General features: G+C 35.5%; 1 protein-coding gene across 1 annotated transcript in view; it reads left to right on the forward strand.

Annotated features, from left to right (window-relative positions):
* Positions 1–18996, forward strand: part of UBR1 (ubiquitin protein ligase E3 component n-recognin 1) — a gene marked incomplete in the record, with an annotated part of 4571807 nt that overhangs the window by 3846935 nt on the left and 705876 nt on the right. Inside the window, 1 exon segment of the mRNA XM_044074213.1 lies at positions 2161–2294. Within this exon segment, the coding sequence (XP_043930148.1) occupies positions 2161–2294 (134 nt within the window).

The raw sequence follows: 18996 nt of genomic DNA on the forward strand, positions 1-18996 counted from the left end.
TGCTACACAATTCATATATATGCTAAATGGATTTTAAATATTAATGTCTAGAACAAATAAATAATCTTAGATTATCTTAAAAGAGCCTTAAGTTTCAAAAGACATTTAATGGAACAGGTCTCATTGAGACCTGGAGGAGCAAACACATTAGTTTTTAGCTGCCAAAGCAGCTCTTGTTCCTCTAATAACAAATTCCAAGGTCCTCCCCTGGGGTCCTTGGTGATTTTTTGCTTTTAGTTAACAATACTGGAAGGTTCCATCCTATTATTAATAGTGGACCGTGAATTATCAATATCAAGAACCTGTGTATTCATGTGATTGTTATTAAACAATGGAGCTAAAGTACCATTTCTTCTCTTATGTTCAATTTCTTTCATTAGATTGTTAAACATTTTACAAGGATAATCCCTGTTTAAGAACATTTGTTTAAGAAACTGATCAAGTTTATCAACACCATACAATGATCTTATGTTAGAGTTCAGGAATATTCTTAACATTAACTGGGAATTGATTTTACAGGATTCCCAATGTCGTGACGTTTTAGGTACGAGACCTTTAATGGTCTTTAAGAGAACACCTTCTTTAAAGACACTATTTGAACGCCCACTTCAACAATACAAACCCAATAGGGGGATGTTCAAATGTGGACACTGTAGTTACTGTAAATATATACAAACAGGGTCCACATTTCACATTAGAGGTGTTAAATATTACATTAATAACAGATATAATTGTCAAACCGAAGGTGTAGTTTACCTAGCAGTGTGTCAACTATGTCATGCTTTTTATTTTGGCAAGACTGAGCGCCAATTTAAGCAGCGTATATATGAACATCTATACGCCATTTCTAAGAAAAATATTGTGAATGCCCTTGCCAAACATACAATAGATAATAATAATCATAAATTTCTATTCATGGTAGTGCAAAAAATCACCAAGGACCCCAGGGGAGGACCTTGGAATTTGATATTAGAGGAACAAGAGCTGCTTTGGCAGCTAAAAACTAATGCGTTTGCTCCTCCAGGTCTCAATGAGACATGTTCCATTAAATGTCTTTTGAAACTTAAGGCTCTTTTAAGATAATCTAAGATTATTTATTTGTTCTAGACATTAATATTTAAAATCCATTTAGCATATATATGAATTGTGTAGCATTTCAATATTTAATAACAATGTTTAAGCAATTCTTTCACATTACATGTGATACATAAAGTATTTTTAGGTGTTGGTTTTGTTCTTCATATATATCTTTTTCTTTATATGAAGTACATTATTTTTAAAGTAAGGTTTCTTTTAATGATTGTCTCATAAAAGTGTTTAATTGATTCTTTATTGTTTGTTTAAACCAATTAATTAATTGTTTAATTAACACTGTTAAGTATATAAGTTGGATGTATTTGGTTTGTCAAACTGTCTGAAGAAGTGCGAGGATTATTCGCATGAAAGCGCTAACCAGTAAAGTTTTTTATCTCCACTTGGTCTGCAGTTGGTATCCTTTTTTTCGTTTTACTAGGTGGTTCGTTTGTTTCATGGTTTTATACCTTATAGGAAGTTTTGTTTTTATTTGCATACAGAAGGAAGCAGATGATGTATGATGGGGCAAAACCTGTAAATTTTGAAATGTTCTGGGAGCCAGTCAAGAGGCATAGCTGAAGCAATATTGCTTGTTCTGTGAAAAACTTGAATTTAATTAAAAAAATAATCTCTGTGATACAGATTCTATTCTTTATTAAGAATCAGAATATTCCATGAAAAAAAATCTTCAGAGGATGCAGGAATTTCACAGACACCCCCACCCCTCGAAAACCCGATGCCTAAAGATGACTGAACAAGCAGGCAATCTGTCATGCATTCATCCTGATTAAGCAATGAGAAGTAATTTCCTTGGGAGAGCGTTTACATGCTGGATGAATGACTTGGTGGTGTTTTGGTATGGATGACATAAAATGAGCACTACAGTCTCGAGAACATTGTAAGCTTAAGCTGTAGGATATCCTTATTGTGGTGAATTGTACTTTTCTAAAGCAACTTTGTCATACTTTTGGAGGTGTGGTCTACATTCTGGCTGAAAAATTGAACATGTGTTGTGTTTGTAAGTTTTAAAAGTGAATCCAGTGGTATAAAGGCAGCTTATTAAACAGATTGTCCCTTTGTTTACAGATGCTTAAACAGTAATGTTTCTGGTTGGTACCTCTGGGAACATGTGAAGAAAGGAATAACCCCATACCTTCGCTGTGCTGCTTTGTTCTTCTACTTTCTGCACGGAGTATCAGCACCTGAAGTTTTGCACAGTGGTGAGTAATTTGGATTGAGGGAATGATAAAAACATGGTCATGTGAACTGATTACTACAGATAATACCCAGGTTGATTTAGGCGTCCTAGGTCTTTTGTATTATGAACACTCCATTACTGGTGTTAGACTGAAAGTTTTAATCATATAGGTATATTCGTACCCTTTTGAGCAAGTGTCAAAGGAAAAACCTTCAAAGACCAAGTCACGTTAGGTTCAAGCAAGGCACCCTTTATTACTTGAAGCAAGGAGACAAAGCATGTAGGCACAAGGTTTGTCTGAATTATTGGTGATTAGAATGTTATTTTTATACAGTTCTCTTCGTGTCACACAGAAAATGTTACCATTCTGTTTGCTGACATAGTTAGACACAGCTTTCTGTATGTTTTACAGAAAATGTTGCTAGACTTATTGCTGACCAAGATAAATTATTTGCTGTTTTGCAAATCATTTTGAGGAAAAACAACCTGGCCTTGGGCTTATTTTAGTCCATTTCAACTTTTCAGTTCTTCAATTGTACTGTTTTAATACGTGTGTTACGTTTTGTCTAGATTCAAGGTACATTTCTAGCTTTGGTACAAGTAATGCTGACTACGGTTTAAACTTTCAAGCATCTATTGTTTTCTTTATCAATAGCTTCTAGCAGCTGCATGTTTTCTCATGGAATAAGCAGAAATGAATATCCCTTTAAGTTTCATGACATTAGCAGAAATGAAATGCTTATTATTTTCATGACATTCGCAGAAATGAAATGCTTCTTGTTAAGTTTCTAATAGCTGTGCAGATTCATGCAGTGTGAACAGAATAAATGTATTAACCCTTTTAAACCTTGACTGCACTAAGCATGCATATTACTATTACACATTTTTCTAACAGCAAGTAAAGCAGGTCAAAGGTCTCAGCTGAAACTTGAATGCAGATCTTTTTGGCATATTGTTCTGCATACAGTAGCGGCTGCATAGCAGAGACTATTATTACCTTTGAAGCAGTGGCAGCCTGTTTGTTGAAGCATTTTCATTCAGTAAGTCTGATATACAAATTTATTTGCAAGCTTCTGACTATTCTTCCTGCTTGTTTTGAATTCTCTTTTAATGAGCACTAGTAAACCCACTCGCTGTCATATGTGTTGCTTATGTGAAGTAACTGGTCAGATATTGTTTTTCTTAATTTTTTTAAACTAAATTCAGATATGAAATAGAATATGATATAATCATACATTTTATGTTGTTACCAAGGTCAAATAATTAACTAAAAGATATATACTCTAGAAAAGAAATAAGTAGCTGTTTGATGGGAATAAAGAAGAAAAAATATATAAAAAAAGACATCTAAGTCTAAAAAAAAATAGTGGCAGCTTCAGTGATTGGTATAAGGAAATTACACATATTAGAATTTATTCTAAAAAAGGCTTTATAAAGATGCATATATATATATATATATATATATATATATATATACATATATATATATATATATATACATACATAGACACACACACACACACACACACACAGATATTTCAAGCCCTGGCATTAATACCTTTCTAGCCTGCCAGTATACCAAAATAGTTTTTCCAATAAGTGTCCAGGCTTTTCTTAAAAATATGTAAACTAGACCTCGCTTTAATGTAATTTGGTAGTTTGTTCTATGCATCAGCTGCCATATCAAAGAACCAATTAATGCACTTCTCTTTCCTTTAAAATTTTCTACACAGGTTGTCTGATGATTTTCTACTCTTTGATAACCCCAAATATTGCAGAGGTAGTTGTTTCTAAATTCCCTATATACCTGTATAAGATCTTATCTTAAATATCTGTAAGAGACACAGTACAAGTTCAGATATTTTAGTCTTTCATAATAACTTAAATTTTCACATCCATGGATGCCCTTTGTATATTTTCGCTGTATTCTTTCCAGTTTACAATTGCTTGCTTTCTTATAAGGCTTCCATATTATTATTCCATATTCAAGTTTGGGTCTAAGGTAATTAAACAATGATTTCATAATTTCTGATTTCCTAGACATTATAAATCTTTTTATACAGCCTATAGTTGTATAACTGTCATTAACCAGTTGGTTGATGTGATTAAAATAACTCAGAGCTGGATCTACCCATATACCCAGGTCCTTAAATGAATCTACAGTTTCAGTCACTGTGTGCTGTGTTAAATATTCACCTTTCAATTTATGTTTTCCAAATCTCATGTGCTTAGTGTTTGATGTATGTATCAGCATGTTATTCTTCTGTTCCCAAATGGTCATTTTAGTCAAATTGTTTTGCAGGCATGCCCTCTGTAACGCATGTAATCATTTACCCAGTTTCAAGTTACTTGCATACAGACTGTCAAACACTGCAGATGAAAAAGATAAGTCTGAAGGATACAGTCTAAACAAGTAAGGGCCTTAGGTAGAGCACTGTGGGACACCCTGAGTGTCACCAATAATTTCACCTGTGCAGTTACTGTATGATACTTGCCATGTCCTATTTATAAGCCATGCAGCTGTTCATCATCTTCTTTCGGCTTTTCCCAGTTAGGGGTCGCCACAGCGGAACTCCGGTCCGCTAACGATTGGCAGTTGATTTTTACGGTGCCGAGGTGCCAGCCCGACGCCCAACCTTCAAGGAAGGCACGCCTATTCACGCATGTCTTTTGAACACCACTCGACCACGGGGAGGACATGCAGACTCCACACAGAAGGTGCTCCAGCCGAGAATTGAACTGGAGAACCTTTTGATGTGAGGCAACAATGCTTCCGCTGCACCACCGCGGCTGTCCATCTTATCAAGAGTAAATCGATACCTAGTTGTTCTAATTTATTGATCAGTGTTTTGTGCATGACCCTGTCAAATGCTGAAGTTAAATCTATATAAATTACATCATAGCACAATTTTTCATTCATAGCTATTATATTGCTATATAACATTGTGTTACAGGTGGTTATAGATCTGTTTTCAGCATATGCTTCCTGATATATGGTTACAAGTCCCAACCTTTCCAGTTCTGACAATAACTTATTCAATATTGTATTCTCAATTATTTTTGCATCACATGAAAGAAGACTTAAGGATCTTTATGACTCTGGGTTTGTCCTTCTCTCCTTTCCCTTAAAGACATGTTTAATAAGCACTTGTCTCCAATCTTGAGGAATCTCCCCATATTTATATGGCCAAGTAAATAATAAATATAATGGTAGTATAAGTTCTTGCTGAAGTTTTCTCAGGTCATTATTGCTAACTTCATTTTTCCTTGTACTTTGTTTGGATCCAGTTTGCATAGTTCTTTTTCAATATTATCTAATTTGATTCCAGTATCTGAGGTTACCTAGATGTCACTAGAATAATGCATCATCCCCTTTGTGGAGCCAAACTTTTGCATAAGATTTTGTAACTATATCTATAATCTGTTGTGTCTGAGAATACATTTTAGAATTTACACAGTTTATCAGTTTGTATGTTTTTACTCCTTCCACATCTTATGTATCTATAAGATGTTTTCCTGTTATGCTGTATTATATACATTTTCTTCATTTTTTTTCTTGATCTTGTCTCACACTATGCTTAATTTGTTTGTTCAGTTTGTTTATTTCAGTTTTCAAAGTTGTAGTTCAACCTGTTTTCCATTTCTTACATGTTTTGTCTCTCACCTTAATCATGTATCTTGTTCTTATGGAAATGCATCCCACTGACTTTGCATGACTAGATCCTGATATTAAACATTTTTTTTTGCATTCTAACAGTTTCTCTCTAAAAACTTTCCACTGAAAGCATCACTCCAAATAATTTTAGATAGTGACTGTTCTTGCTTCCATATACAATGTCTTTTGGCTTTTCCCAGTTAGGGGCTGCCACAGCGGATCACTGGTCCGCAGATTGGCAGTGGTGTTTTTGCAATGTCGAGTTTCCAGCCCAGTGCCCACCCTTCACAGAAGGCATACACATGCGCACCTACCTGCATGTCTTTAAAACTTACATGAATGTAAGGAGGGCATGCTGACTCTGCACAAAATAATCTGTAATTAATATTCTGTGCATTGGTTAAGATTTCATTTTGGCAGAATTACCTAACAACAAATTAATCTTTATAACCCTATGATCACTGCACATCAATGGTGGTAAAACTTGAAATGAAGCAGTAATTTCCTGAACATATGTTGTGAATAATTTCCTTACTAAAGTTGTTGAATCAATATTATTCCAGTCCATTTCTGGTAAGTTTAAGTCTCCATCCATAATTATTCTTCCCGCTTTTGTTTCATGTAAAAAATGTATGAATTCCTCTAGGTCACCAGCATTTGATTTTGGTAGTCTATACGCTCCAGCAATTGTTATATGTTCCAAGGTTGTCTTCATTGTCACAGTTGCACATTCTGTAGTATTGGTGGTAGCACTGAAAATGTAGTAATAACAGGTCTCATAAATTTAATCCCCATCATAACACCTCCACCTGATTTTTTTGTTAACTGTCTGTTACAGTAAAAACATTTATACCCTGACAGAACTGGTTTCCAGTCATTGTTCTTTAGCCATGTTTCACAAATAACATCAGTCTTGTGGTAACAGCAAATTTTCCAATAAAATTTTTTTTTATCAGTGCTGCATTAACAACCGTCAGAGATTAATCAGATGTTCTGTGACCTGGCAAAAATCCTGCCATGTGTTTGTGAAGTATTGCAAAATATCTGCTGCAAAAATGCTCTTCTCTGATCTTGACAAGTGCACACCATCCTGTCTAAACACGTGCCCAAAATTAGGCTCAGATGCTCTACACATTTCCATTTTTTAAAACGGGACATTTTTTTCATGTAGGTATTTACACAAAAAATCTTTTCATTCACAGTGATCTCTCTCTCCTTTCTTTATGTGATTTGTGAAAGATACGTCTGAATACCAGTACAAGTGGTACTATCTAAGAGGGCTTGTACATCAGAGAGTCCTTGCGGATGGGATCATTTGTACCAGCACGAATAAAAACGGATCCGTACTTCCTTACATTAAGGTGGTCTAAGGCTTGTCTCACGTCCTCTATTTTTGCTCCTGGCAAGCATAACACTGTTCAATGTTCATTATCGTCTGCATATTTTAAGTATCAGCTCCAATAATAATTGAATCTCCAATTACAAGAATATCTTTTCTGACCAGGACTGAAAAAAAATCTTCAACTTCTAATTCAGTAATATCTGCTTTATCAGTTGTTGCAAAGGAATGATCTTCATCACCATTAGTCTTATTAATCCCACTGTTTTCATTGCGTATTACATTTGTAAGCATATAGTTCTCATCCAGTAGGCTTTGTACAGCCACAACTTGAGCCATGTTGTCAATGTCAGTCTTTCCTCATCTTTTTTCTTCCAGTAATGTTCTTCAATCCTTTTGCGTTCAATTTTGATTTCTTCCTTTTCACCTGCCCCTTGCCTCTTTTTTCTACCTTCTGTTTTTGAAAAATGCTGCCTTTTTCTGTAGACTGAAGGTTTTCTGATATAGAAATGTTATTTCCTGTAATCTGTGTGTTACATAACAAAGCAGTGTCCTTTTCCTTTCTAATATTTATTCTCTTTTCTTTACAGACATTTATCAGTTTCATTTTCATCCTTGTAATTTGTCATGAACTCCCTTTCTTTTATTTCCTTCTAAACACACAGACTCTTCAGATTGCTGAATACTTGTGAACAGAATTCGAGTTGTTGGTGGCATCATCTCAGACACATCCTTTCCTAAATCTGTTCTATTTGCTCTTTGTCTAACATTATTTATCTCATTAGTCCGGTCATTAATATATGTAACAACAGTTCTCCAAAATGTGCCAAGTGCAGAAGTTCAACTGTCATCAGTAAGTCTAGATTTACTACTAATGGTAAGCAAATCATCCAGCTTTTGACATGAGGAACACAGATCACCAGTATTATCCGGTGTTACTTTTAAATGTACATAACATTTATTACACTGTATAGATAGTTGTGCTTTTTAGCAAATCTTTAATTGGCTTACTCATTTAAGGGATCCATATTCAGCTTCAAATGAATAAAAACTTATACAAGACGAGAATAATCAAATTCATTTATCACAGAATTCAAAGAGAACTTAAATTTCTTGTGAGAAAATCACACAAACGATATATAAATAAGTACTAAAGTAAGTACAGTAAAGTTGTTGCTCTGATTGTACAAGATTTGAAAGTCAGACAAAAGCTGGAATTTCTCACTGTCATTTGCAGTCACACCTCTTATTAACAGTAAAGATCAATAACTCACAATCTAAGGCAGGGTTGTTTAGAAGTTCTGGATTGTCCTCCCTGCGGTCTGTGTGACTTCATATGTGACTAGGTCCCTTAAGATGTTAAAGATTGCCTGTCTAAAACCTATCCCTTTCTAACAACAAATAGTGAAAATTAAAGATAAAACAACAAAATATAAATCAAAGTAAATATTCTCATCTGCAAACTATCCTTCCTTCCTTCCTATACACAGTGAAAAACAGTGGTAAGAAATAAAATATAAATTTAAATAAAACATCTCTTACTAGGCAATTCCACAGTAAATCACAAACCAAGACAGGATTGTTTAGATAAGCTCTGGATTGTCCCGTTTGCAGTCTGTGTGATTTATAGCTGACTATAAAATATGTAAACATTAGATCACTAGTATTAGAAAAATTGTTGGACCCAGCACCTTCATGTCTTGGATTTTCACGTACCAGTACTGGGATTTATGAAACAGGAACTGCAGTGGTGGAGGGATCTACCGTCTCTGAATCCAGGATTCCCTTTCTCTCTTCAGACCCTGTTCCAGTCTGTCTAGATGGACTCTTCAGATTTTGAGTGGGGAGCAGTGTCCTTGGAAGTTCAAATGCAAGCTTGTGGGGTCCGCAGGACATGCCAAATCACATAAACGTAAAAGAGATGTTGGTAGTTACTCCTGTCTTAAATGTTCTTCACTTATATGGACTCTGGGTCCTCTTCTAATCGTCCCAGGAAACACTGCTGTGAAGTGGTATATGAACAAACGAGATGGTGCAAGGTCTAGGCAGTGATGGCCAGGGAGCTGGCTCTACAGCATTCTCTGACTCTTCAGACCCTGTACATTCTGATAGAGCAGAACACAATGGCAGACAGGCTAATTGGATCCTGGACAGAACTTCACGATTGGAAGCTCCATGTATAAGTCTTATAGGACTTGATCCAGATGTGGGGAGCAGCTTATGTAGGTTGGTTTGCCTCCTTTCAAAACACGTGAAAAAGATATCCTCGGAACTGTACTTTGAAGAAAGATGCTGTGTCATTCCCATGGTCTGGAATGTTCCTGTATGCATTTCTGTCCATTCCATTTATCTCCAAGGTACTTGTAAAGATTCTGAAAAAATTACCAAAGATCATTGTGTAACCCCGTTTTGGCCCATGTAAAGTTAGTTTTTCCTTTAATTGGAATTGGCCAAGGGCAATTACCACAGGCTTCTTTACAGACTGGATCTTCTGACAGCATCAGGGGTGGATGGTGCACCCAAACTTTGAGCAATTTCAACTGACTGCCTGGACAATTCTATTCTGATACCTTTCAAAACACTTATTCTATGAGGATGTGCAATAGGTATTTAAGGAGGCAGGAAAACCTGCACCTAGAAAATCTTATGTTTAGAAGTGAAGAGATTTTCTAGGTGGTGCCTAGCCAATAACAGAAATCCCAAAATGGTTTTGACCCCTCTGGTTTTGAAATACTTGTGTGAGCTACTTGGAGATGGTTTGTCATATGTTTCTATCAGAGTGCATCTTGCAGCCATCTCAGCTTGTCTGCAGATGGATCCCTATTTTCATCTTCTCTTGTGGTCAAAAAGTTTATGCAAAGAATGTTGCACATGAGAGACCCGCTCAAAAGCAAGTTCCGCCTCCCTGGGATCTCAACTTTCCTCCTTTTGAACCTGCCTCACAGGCTGGTTTACAATTCATTATTTGGAAGACTGTTTTACTTATTGCTCTGACATCTACAAGGCGAGTGTCTTGAGCTGCAAGCTCTCATGGTGGGCCAACCCTATCTGATTCTTCACAAGGACAGGCTTGTGTTATGTACTAATCCATCATTTGTGCCTGAAGTTGTTTCTGAATTTACCTTGAATCAAGCTGTCAATCTTCCAGTGTTCTATCCTGATCCAAAAAAAGGGGGAATAGATTTTGCATACTTTGGATGTGAACAGGCAGCTCAGGTACTATCTTGGCAAAACAAAACCCTTTAGGAATGCTGAAGAGTTGTTTGTCTCTTATACAGGCGCTAAGAAAGGTCAACCTGTTTCTGGGCAAACTGTTGCACAATTGTTGTCTCTGCTATTATTTTCTGTTACTTCCACCAATGTAAATCTCTATTAGGCAAGGTTAAGGCTCACTTCGCCAAGGCCTTATCCTCTTTGGTGGCATATTGTAAAGGGGTGGACTCTAGAAGCTCCATGGTCCTCTCTTCATACCGATACAAATTCCTTTTCAAGGTCCAGAGAAGGTTTCGGTATGACCATTTTCCAGGTACTCCTGGATTCGTCTCCTTCCACCTCCCAGGTAGGATAAGCTTTGTGAATCCCCCCAAAATGCCACTGAGGTAGAGGAAATGATGAACATAGCACAGCTGTGCAAGTCCTACTTACCTGTAACAGAAGTAATATAGGTAGTGAACTTGTATACACAATAGAATTTATTAATGAACAAACTAGAATGCTACATATTCATCTTTTGTAGCATTTTAGAGAACTTCATAGAAGGCAAGTACAGTTGCACAGGTCCTTTTTGTCTGTAACAGCAAATATTTAATTTGCTTACTACCTTAGTGTCAGCACCCACCAACCATCCCCCAGTTTGTGCACAGTTGAGGTGGGTTTCAACCTATGAATCGTTTGTTGTTGGATTTGGTTTTTAATATGGTATTGTGATTGGCTGCAGATTTAATCTTGCTAGATTATTCTGGCATTAGGTACTTTCCTCCCTGTCTTTGTGGAAGCAAAAAAAGCCTAAACTCCTCAGTTCTTGTGACACCTTCCGGCTTCCCTGTTTGGATATGCTCAGCTTGTCAGCTGTTGCAGGAAGAAAGAGAGAGGGGAGACTGAGTTTTTGAAAGCTGGCCAGTACTGACCTGAAACTAGGAAAAAGTCTTCAACAACTCTTTTTCCTTCTAGACAAGAAGATAAGGATTTCCTTTACTTTACCAACCCTTGTTTGTCATCTTCAAAAGTGATCCTGCCTTGTAAGAAGAGTGCAGCAGGAAAAGAGGTATCAAACCCCTTAAAGGAAAGAGCTTATTCAAGAGATCCCCCAGACCAGAAAGGATCTTTTTGTTTTAGTCCAGATTCTTTTCAGCTGCCAAAAAGACGAAGGACCTCAGGTGCACACTAAGACACCAGTGGTCTAAATGGTCTTATCCTCAGAGAAGATTTTCATGTGGTCACATTGCAGTCCATACTTGTTTATCAGAGAGAGGCTGGATGTAGTTTTCATGTTTCCAAGATGTCAAGCTACACAAAGGGATTGCTTAGGAGTTCAGGAGGCTTTTTCATTTCTGGGTAGCAGACAGTCACTCTCAGTTCCAGAGTCTTTTATTTGGCCTATCTCACATCCCAAGAGCATTTACCAAATGTTTGTCTAAAGCTGCAGAGACCCAGAGGCTGCAAGGGATGAACATTTTTTCTTTTCTCGTATGGAAAGCTGCTGGCCAGTCCACCATGGTGCTCAGTGAAGTCTCTTCTGAGTTTAGTAACCAAAACACGAACAGATAAAAATAAAAATGAGGAAAACGCCACAGAATCCAAAGAAACAAAAGTTTAATAATGAGCGCTTTGGTCAACGATTACACTTTACTTCCTCAGATAATACACAATAAGACATCACTTCCTTAAATAGCCAGGCACCATCAAATGACCACACCCTTTCAATTAAAACATTGTTAACTTTTAAAAACACAAAACACAATTTCCAGCTAAGATGTCCTTTACATTGAAATGCAACAATACAGGAAAACCTTGTTCTAAAACTTTCATACCTTAGGAAACTATGTGAAAAAATGTGTATATCTCATTGTTATTGATGCACCATTTTGAATACTAAACCAGTAACACACTTTTTTGTTTTGGACAAACAAACAAGTTGGAATAAATAGAATACACCTAAATAATGCCCTGTCATAAGAGACTGCTTAATAAAACCATACTCTTTACAATCAAAAATAGTATTGTGCTTTCAATTTTAAGTAGCTCGATAGAGAGATGACATTGTTTAATCCAGGTGGATTGGTGGCATTCACTCTCAGTTGCCACATACTTTCTCTAAATTCAAGGAACAATTCCTTGGGACCCCGTCTACTATTGTTAGCCACCTGATCAATTGGAATAAACTTAAACTGATGATTTGGGTCCACCTTAATATGTTGTGCCAATGTATTTTTTAAGTTGCCTTTTTTGATATCATAAATGTGTTGATATATACGAACTTTAAAGGTCTTTTTGGTCTTACCTATGAAGAAACTGTGTCAGATCTGACACAAAACAATATAGACTACATAGGTACTGTTACAATTTAATTTGTGGTTCAAATGAATTGGACCATAATGCGGGATGTTTAGGGTATCTGTTTCCAAAATGTTACCACATTGCGCACAATGACCACACTTTGTCACCAACCCTTTTCTGTAAAATTTGTACCCATCTGTGTTTCTTTCCAACAGGTTTTTAAAACGGGCATCTTTTTTTTATACACTACACACGGTCTTTCACCCACATTCTTTAACATATCTTGGTCCCCTCTAAAAACAAACCAATTATTTTTTAAAATATCTTTGATGTCATAAAACTGTGGATTGTATGTCGATATTAATGTTAATTAAGGTCTATTTATGGTAGATTTTTCGATGACATACTTATCTTCTTGGAGGGTAGTGAAAATGAATTAAACACATTTTTCGACTATCTGAACACTTAACACTATGGAACAACACAAAAATAAAATTAGCTTCTTACACATTTTAATCATTAAAGATTATGAAGTGAAAAATTTCAAGACTGCCATATATAGAAAGCCCACATATTCCAACACCCTCTTACATTATGAAAGTGGACATTCTGACTTTCAAAAAAGATCACTTGTTAAAGGCCAATGTTTGAGGTTGGCACGGATGATTAGTGACCTGGAAACATTTTCTGAGGAAAGAGAAAAACTAAGGATTATGTTACAAAAAAGGAGATACCCGAATAATTTTACTGAACCTATCCTGAAAGAGGTTTCAGAAAAAAAGTCAGTGGACCCTTCTATCCATTGTTGGGTACAAGGGTAGCTACAACTACTAGAGTTAATGAGGTGGACAAGGATTCAAGCAGAACACAAGAATTTAACATGGCCTTAATATTGACATACAATCCACAGTTTTATGATTGAGGAAGGTTGTTTAACCAAAAGCTTTGCTGCATTAAAGTCTGTTTTTTTTAACACTGCAAAGTCCCAGTTAGGGCCTCTTGAAGGCTGGTACTCATAGTATGTACCCTGGGCACTATCTTGCACAGCTTACCTTCCTTCGAAAAGGATACTTGTAGAACGTGGTATCTCAAGTAATTTGGTCTCACTGCATGATTGAAGTCAGAAGCGGAAACTATCTCATTGAGCATTATTGGCATAAGGGGAGGGTCTAGTAGCCTGGAAATGTATCAGATACTCACGTGCATAACACTTGATTACATCAGTCATACTGAAGATGGACCTGCATGTCCAGGTCTAGCATTGTCATGAGTACATAACTTCATTTTTCTAAGAAGGTATTGGGCAATGTCTTTTTAATCTGAGCGTTTCTGTTGTTGAGCATGAATGACACTTCATTCTACAGAACAGTTCCTTATACAGTAATATTAACCACAAAACTTATAACCAGTACAGAAGGGTTAAAGTGCATCCACATCATGACGGATTCAGTTTGTTACACTTAACGTTATATTTTGAAATAACGTTATATTTTGAAATATAACCGTTCCAGTTTAAGAGTCGTCTTCCTTCAGCATGTAGGCACATAGAGGGAGCTGCCTGTACAAATTTAGCTTGGAATGGAAATGAGAATGTTTTGTATTCAAATAATCATTAAAAATGTTGAGCAGAACAATTGATGCTTTTTTTTTTTTTTTGGGAAGGGGGACTTTGAAACACAAGTGCTGTTTTTTGTTGGAATTAAAATATTATTCTTGAAGTATTAACTGTGCAGTGACAAGAAGTTTGATTGATTTATTGGTGCCTCTTTATATAATGTCTTTATATGAGAGCAAAAACTACGGATGGGAGGGGCTGTCATAAAATTAAATGTCATCTTACTACAAACAAAATGCTGTCATCTAATAAATGTAGTACTCCCCAAGGTCTGTTTTCATGGGCCAGCAGCAATATATTGGAATAATGTATTGGAATACAATGAGATAATTAAGGCATTGAACATTAAGAGGTAGTTTTTTCTGAAGTGGAGTCAAGTTGCAGTTTTTTTTAGATATCTTCTTTATAGTGTTTTAAAAGGTGCATAGAACATTGAAATTCAGCTTTACTCATCTAGTGACTTGGATCACAATGGCAAGTTGATGTGCCTGCTGGATTCTTGTGCTATTTTTTTTTCTTTCAGTTATCAATGAAGTTGTGAATTTTATTAGAAATAAGCATGATAGTTTGCTCTCTCTCTCCCCTTTTGTTTTGTTGACTTGGTTGGTAGGTTGGTCAGTAGGCCATTTTTAGCCACAACCAGGCCAGTTAGGCGTTCACAAGTTTTAACTGATAGTCGCAATTCTTTATTTGTAAGGTTCAAAGAGTGTGACATTTCATTTTTAGAACAACAATGGAGTGACCCATAGAAGATGTAATTAAATACTCATGACAATGAAACACTGTAAGGTAGTTCATGGTTTAAAGATAGCAGCATGCAGGTTTACATAAACAAGATTAGAAGAGATTAAGGTAGGAATAAAAAGTAGTATTTACATATGTACAACATGTAGGAAACAACTGTAATGATGCAATTTAGAAATAAGTGTTTAGCTGTGTAAATGTGAGCCAGTTGATATAGGTCTGATTTAAATATTGTCAAATTGTTGACACTTCTATTCATTACTAAGAAACAGAATTAGCTCATTTTTGATTGTACTTAATTCCTGTTGTTTTCTGATATTTTGAGTTCCACATCGCAGAAGCAAGTTTTGAAAAGGCTTTTTCACCTATTGCCTTGTTGTCTTAAACAAATTGCATAGAGGAAAGTAATCATTTACACATGCACCCAATGTATTCAAAAGTGGAACCTTTTCAGCAAGTACCTCAAGGCTCAGTCCAGGGTCCAGTACACTTTTAAGTATTCATTAACAATCTAACTTTTAATTATCAGCCTCTGCAACTGGATACTGTGACTGACGGAAATGAAGCAAAGAAAAAAGTCATATCCAGGTGTTGTATATCAAGGAACAAGAAGCAGCATATAAAGAGAAGAGAGATGTTTGACAGGTGCAGAAGAGTAGCAGCTTCAGAAAAATAAGACCAGTGGTAAAAATAAGCAAAACCAGTGCTGCTATTGACACATATGATATTAAATCCTGACAGCAATAAAATATTGTACATACTTTGATACATTTGAGGTCAGAAGACTTCTTTGAAGTAACTTTAAACTTTTTTCAGGTGCAGAGAAGTTTATTGATGAAATAGATAAAACAACATATCACATTGGAAAGACTTTAGTTTTCAGAACTTGGGCTTGGAGTTAAAAACAAAGCCATACAATTCAGAATGTCTGAAAGGGAGGAATTTGATCTTAAAACTTTTTTCTGACAATATGATAATATGATATAAAGAAAATGTATAACAGAAATGTATGGACAAGGGGGTGAGTTGCACTGTATATGCTTGATGGAAAATTGCAGCATATTTCAAATATGCATGATAGAAAATTGCAACTTATTTCAAATATAACAGTGAAAGAGAAAAGAACAACAGTTTGATAGTGGGGCCAGCCGAAGGCCTGGTTCTGTTGTGGGGATAAAAAACATTTTGCTCCGAAATGCACAAAAAAAAAAAAAAGTGGGCAGTGTGGGGAGCAAGGTCGTACTGCTAAGAACTGTAAACCTTCTTGTAAGAAATTTAATGAAGCTGGCCATTTTGGCTTGAATGTCCAGTAATAGAAAAAGGAAGGATACATCAAAATGAAACTGAGATGGAGAAAGACAATATGTAGAATAACAGTACTGTGGAAAAAAGTGAAATAGCGGATGTAAGTGAGGAAGAAAGCAGCATAAATATGACTGCAGTTGAAAAAAAAACAAGAAATAGAAGGAATAATGGTTGAAGGGATTCAGATACATACAGAAAATAAGTATGTGGGTTGACTAAGTAAAGATGAAGATGGTGACTAAGAAACAGGGGAAGAACATGACCAAAAAGAAGTTAAAATCTATTGCAGGGCATGAAAAGGAAGAAGTGGAAAATAAGAACAGGAGGGAAAAGGATGTAAGAAAGGGATAATTAAATATGGTATTTAAATGCAAGTAGTATAAGAAATTAAGAGTTTAGTGGTTGTTGAATGGTGCAAGAAGAAAATGACAGATGTATTGTGGTTAGAAGTGTGGAAACAAACTGAAGGTGTAAAGGGAGAAAGGGTTATATAATAAGTAAGATATTAACTGTGTTCTTAGTTGGGAGTGTCAATAAGAGAAGATGACACAAAAATATTGGCTATAACAATTGTGAACAGGAAGGGTGATATGTGATTTGGAAAAAAAAATGGCAATTGTTTGAGGGTAATAGTAATATATGCATAACCCAACATTTTGGAAAGAAAAAAAGTTTGAAGATTGAAAAAAATATGTGATAGAAAACATTTCAGTACTAGTGAATGGGACTCTAACTATAAGATAAGAAAAGAAAGAAGAAAATAATGCAAGATATAGAAGTGACAAAATAAGTAATATAATGTGGGGAAACCCGAAGCTAACAAAAATTAGTGTGAACTTACTAAAAGGAATTTTTAAAAAGAGAGTTAGTTTATGTATTCAAGTGGCATGAAGGAAGTTGCAGGTGGAGTAGGAGTAGATTTTTCAGATTGTAGAGCAATATCAGCTGTCTTAGGTTATAAAGATATAAAAAAGTAGAGGAATAAAACAGTTAATGAGGATGTAAGTTAAATGAAAAATTAAAGAAGAAGGTAGCAGACTATAGAGCGAACATATGACATTGAGAGTATTTTAGGAAAATTGGGCAATATGGTAGGTAGTGGTTAAAGAAATAATACTTTTTTTGGAAAAGGAGAGAAGGGTAAAAAAATAAGTGGAATATGAAAGCATGGTGAAAGATTTTGAGAAAAGAATAGGAGGAGCAAGAAATAGAAAATAAACTGTATCTGAAAAGTAAAATGCACTGTTGTATAGACAGATTTTTTAAAGGGAAAGAAGGAAGGAAGGAAGGATTTTCCCTTTTTGGGGGAACAAAGAAGGGAGGGTATGATGAAATGGTAGATGAGGATATGATAGTAAAACAAATTATTCTGATAACATTTGTAGAAACGGTGTATAAGAAGGAATGAGATGGAAAGTAAAGCAATTTTCAGATAGCATAAAATGTGAATTAGAAGAAAGGATTGGAAGAGTTTATAAAAGGGAAGGGAGAGCAGCACTAGGCTTGGATAGGTTTAAAGTTATGGATATTTTTAAGTGGATAAGTTCAACGGATGTATTTGTGGAAGTACTGAATGAATGGTTAGATGAAGGGATAGAATACAATATAGTGTCTGCTAGGATGATTAAATTTATTTGGAAGAAAGAGGACAAAAAATATTAAGTATTGGAGGCCTTTAAAACTGGGCTATACTGATTATAAAATCTTTATGAAAATAATGCAAAAAAAGAATGAGGAGTGTTTTGGAAGAAATGATAGGGGAAATAGTGTATCGAGTAAAGGGAAAACAAAGAAATTAAAGTAATAATAACAGATGCTATTTTAAGGGAGAAATAAGTATGTAAGGTTGGTTGCATGTGTTGTAATAAAGACATTTGACTCTCTAAGTAATGAGGCAATGCAAATAATACTGGATCTCTCTCGAGATGTACAGTTTATAGTGTAAATAGCAAAGGCAGTTTTCTTCAACAGCATCTAAGGTTTCACCTAGTGTCAATCAACAGTTTGTAAGTCAGTTTATTTTTGCAGTATTAAGTACATATGGAAATATTGCTTATTTTCATAATTATGAACAGCTAGCAATGTTTGCAGTATAGTGTGATATAAACCAGCATTTTCAGTGAATTGTCCTGTCTCCGAATTTGGTGTTTCACATGACACACCTCAGTAAAACGTAAGTCTGTCAGTTGATTAGAGTATACCTGGATCATCTTGTAAATATGAATAACTGTCAAACAAAGATTCATTTCTCCACTGCAGGACATCCTAAACTAGCAATGTTAGTGTCACTTTGTTAATAGCTCCTTGCCCTTTTAAATATGGTCTATAATTAGCTGGTAAGCCACTTTGTTGAAGAAGCCAGACCCCAAAAAGTTTTGGATGCCATAAGTCGGTATGGGTACGAACTGGAATTATTAAAAACAAGTAATTTTTAGGTTTGAGTGAGTTAAAAAAGTTGAGATTTTTTTTGAGCTGAACTTAGTCAAAGATAAAGGTTAATGGCCTTTCCCTTAGTGTAGTCAGAAAGTATTGGAGGAGTTGGATTGAGCTGTTGCACAGGTATCAGGTAA

Source organism: Protopterus annectens, chromosome 6.part0 (genome assembly GCF_019279795.1).
Source record: "Protopterus annectens isolate FY-2018-M chromosome 6.part0, PAN1.0, whole genome shotgun sequence".
Classification (NCBI taxonomy): Eukaryota; Metazoa; Chordata; order Ceratodontiformes; family Protopteridae; genus Protopterus; species Protopterus annectens.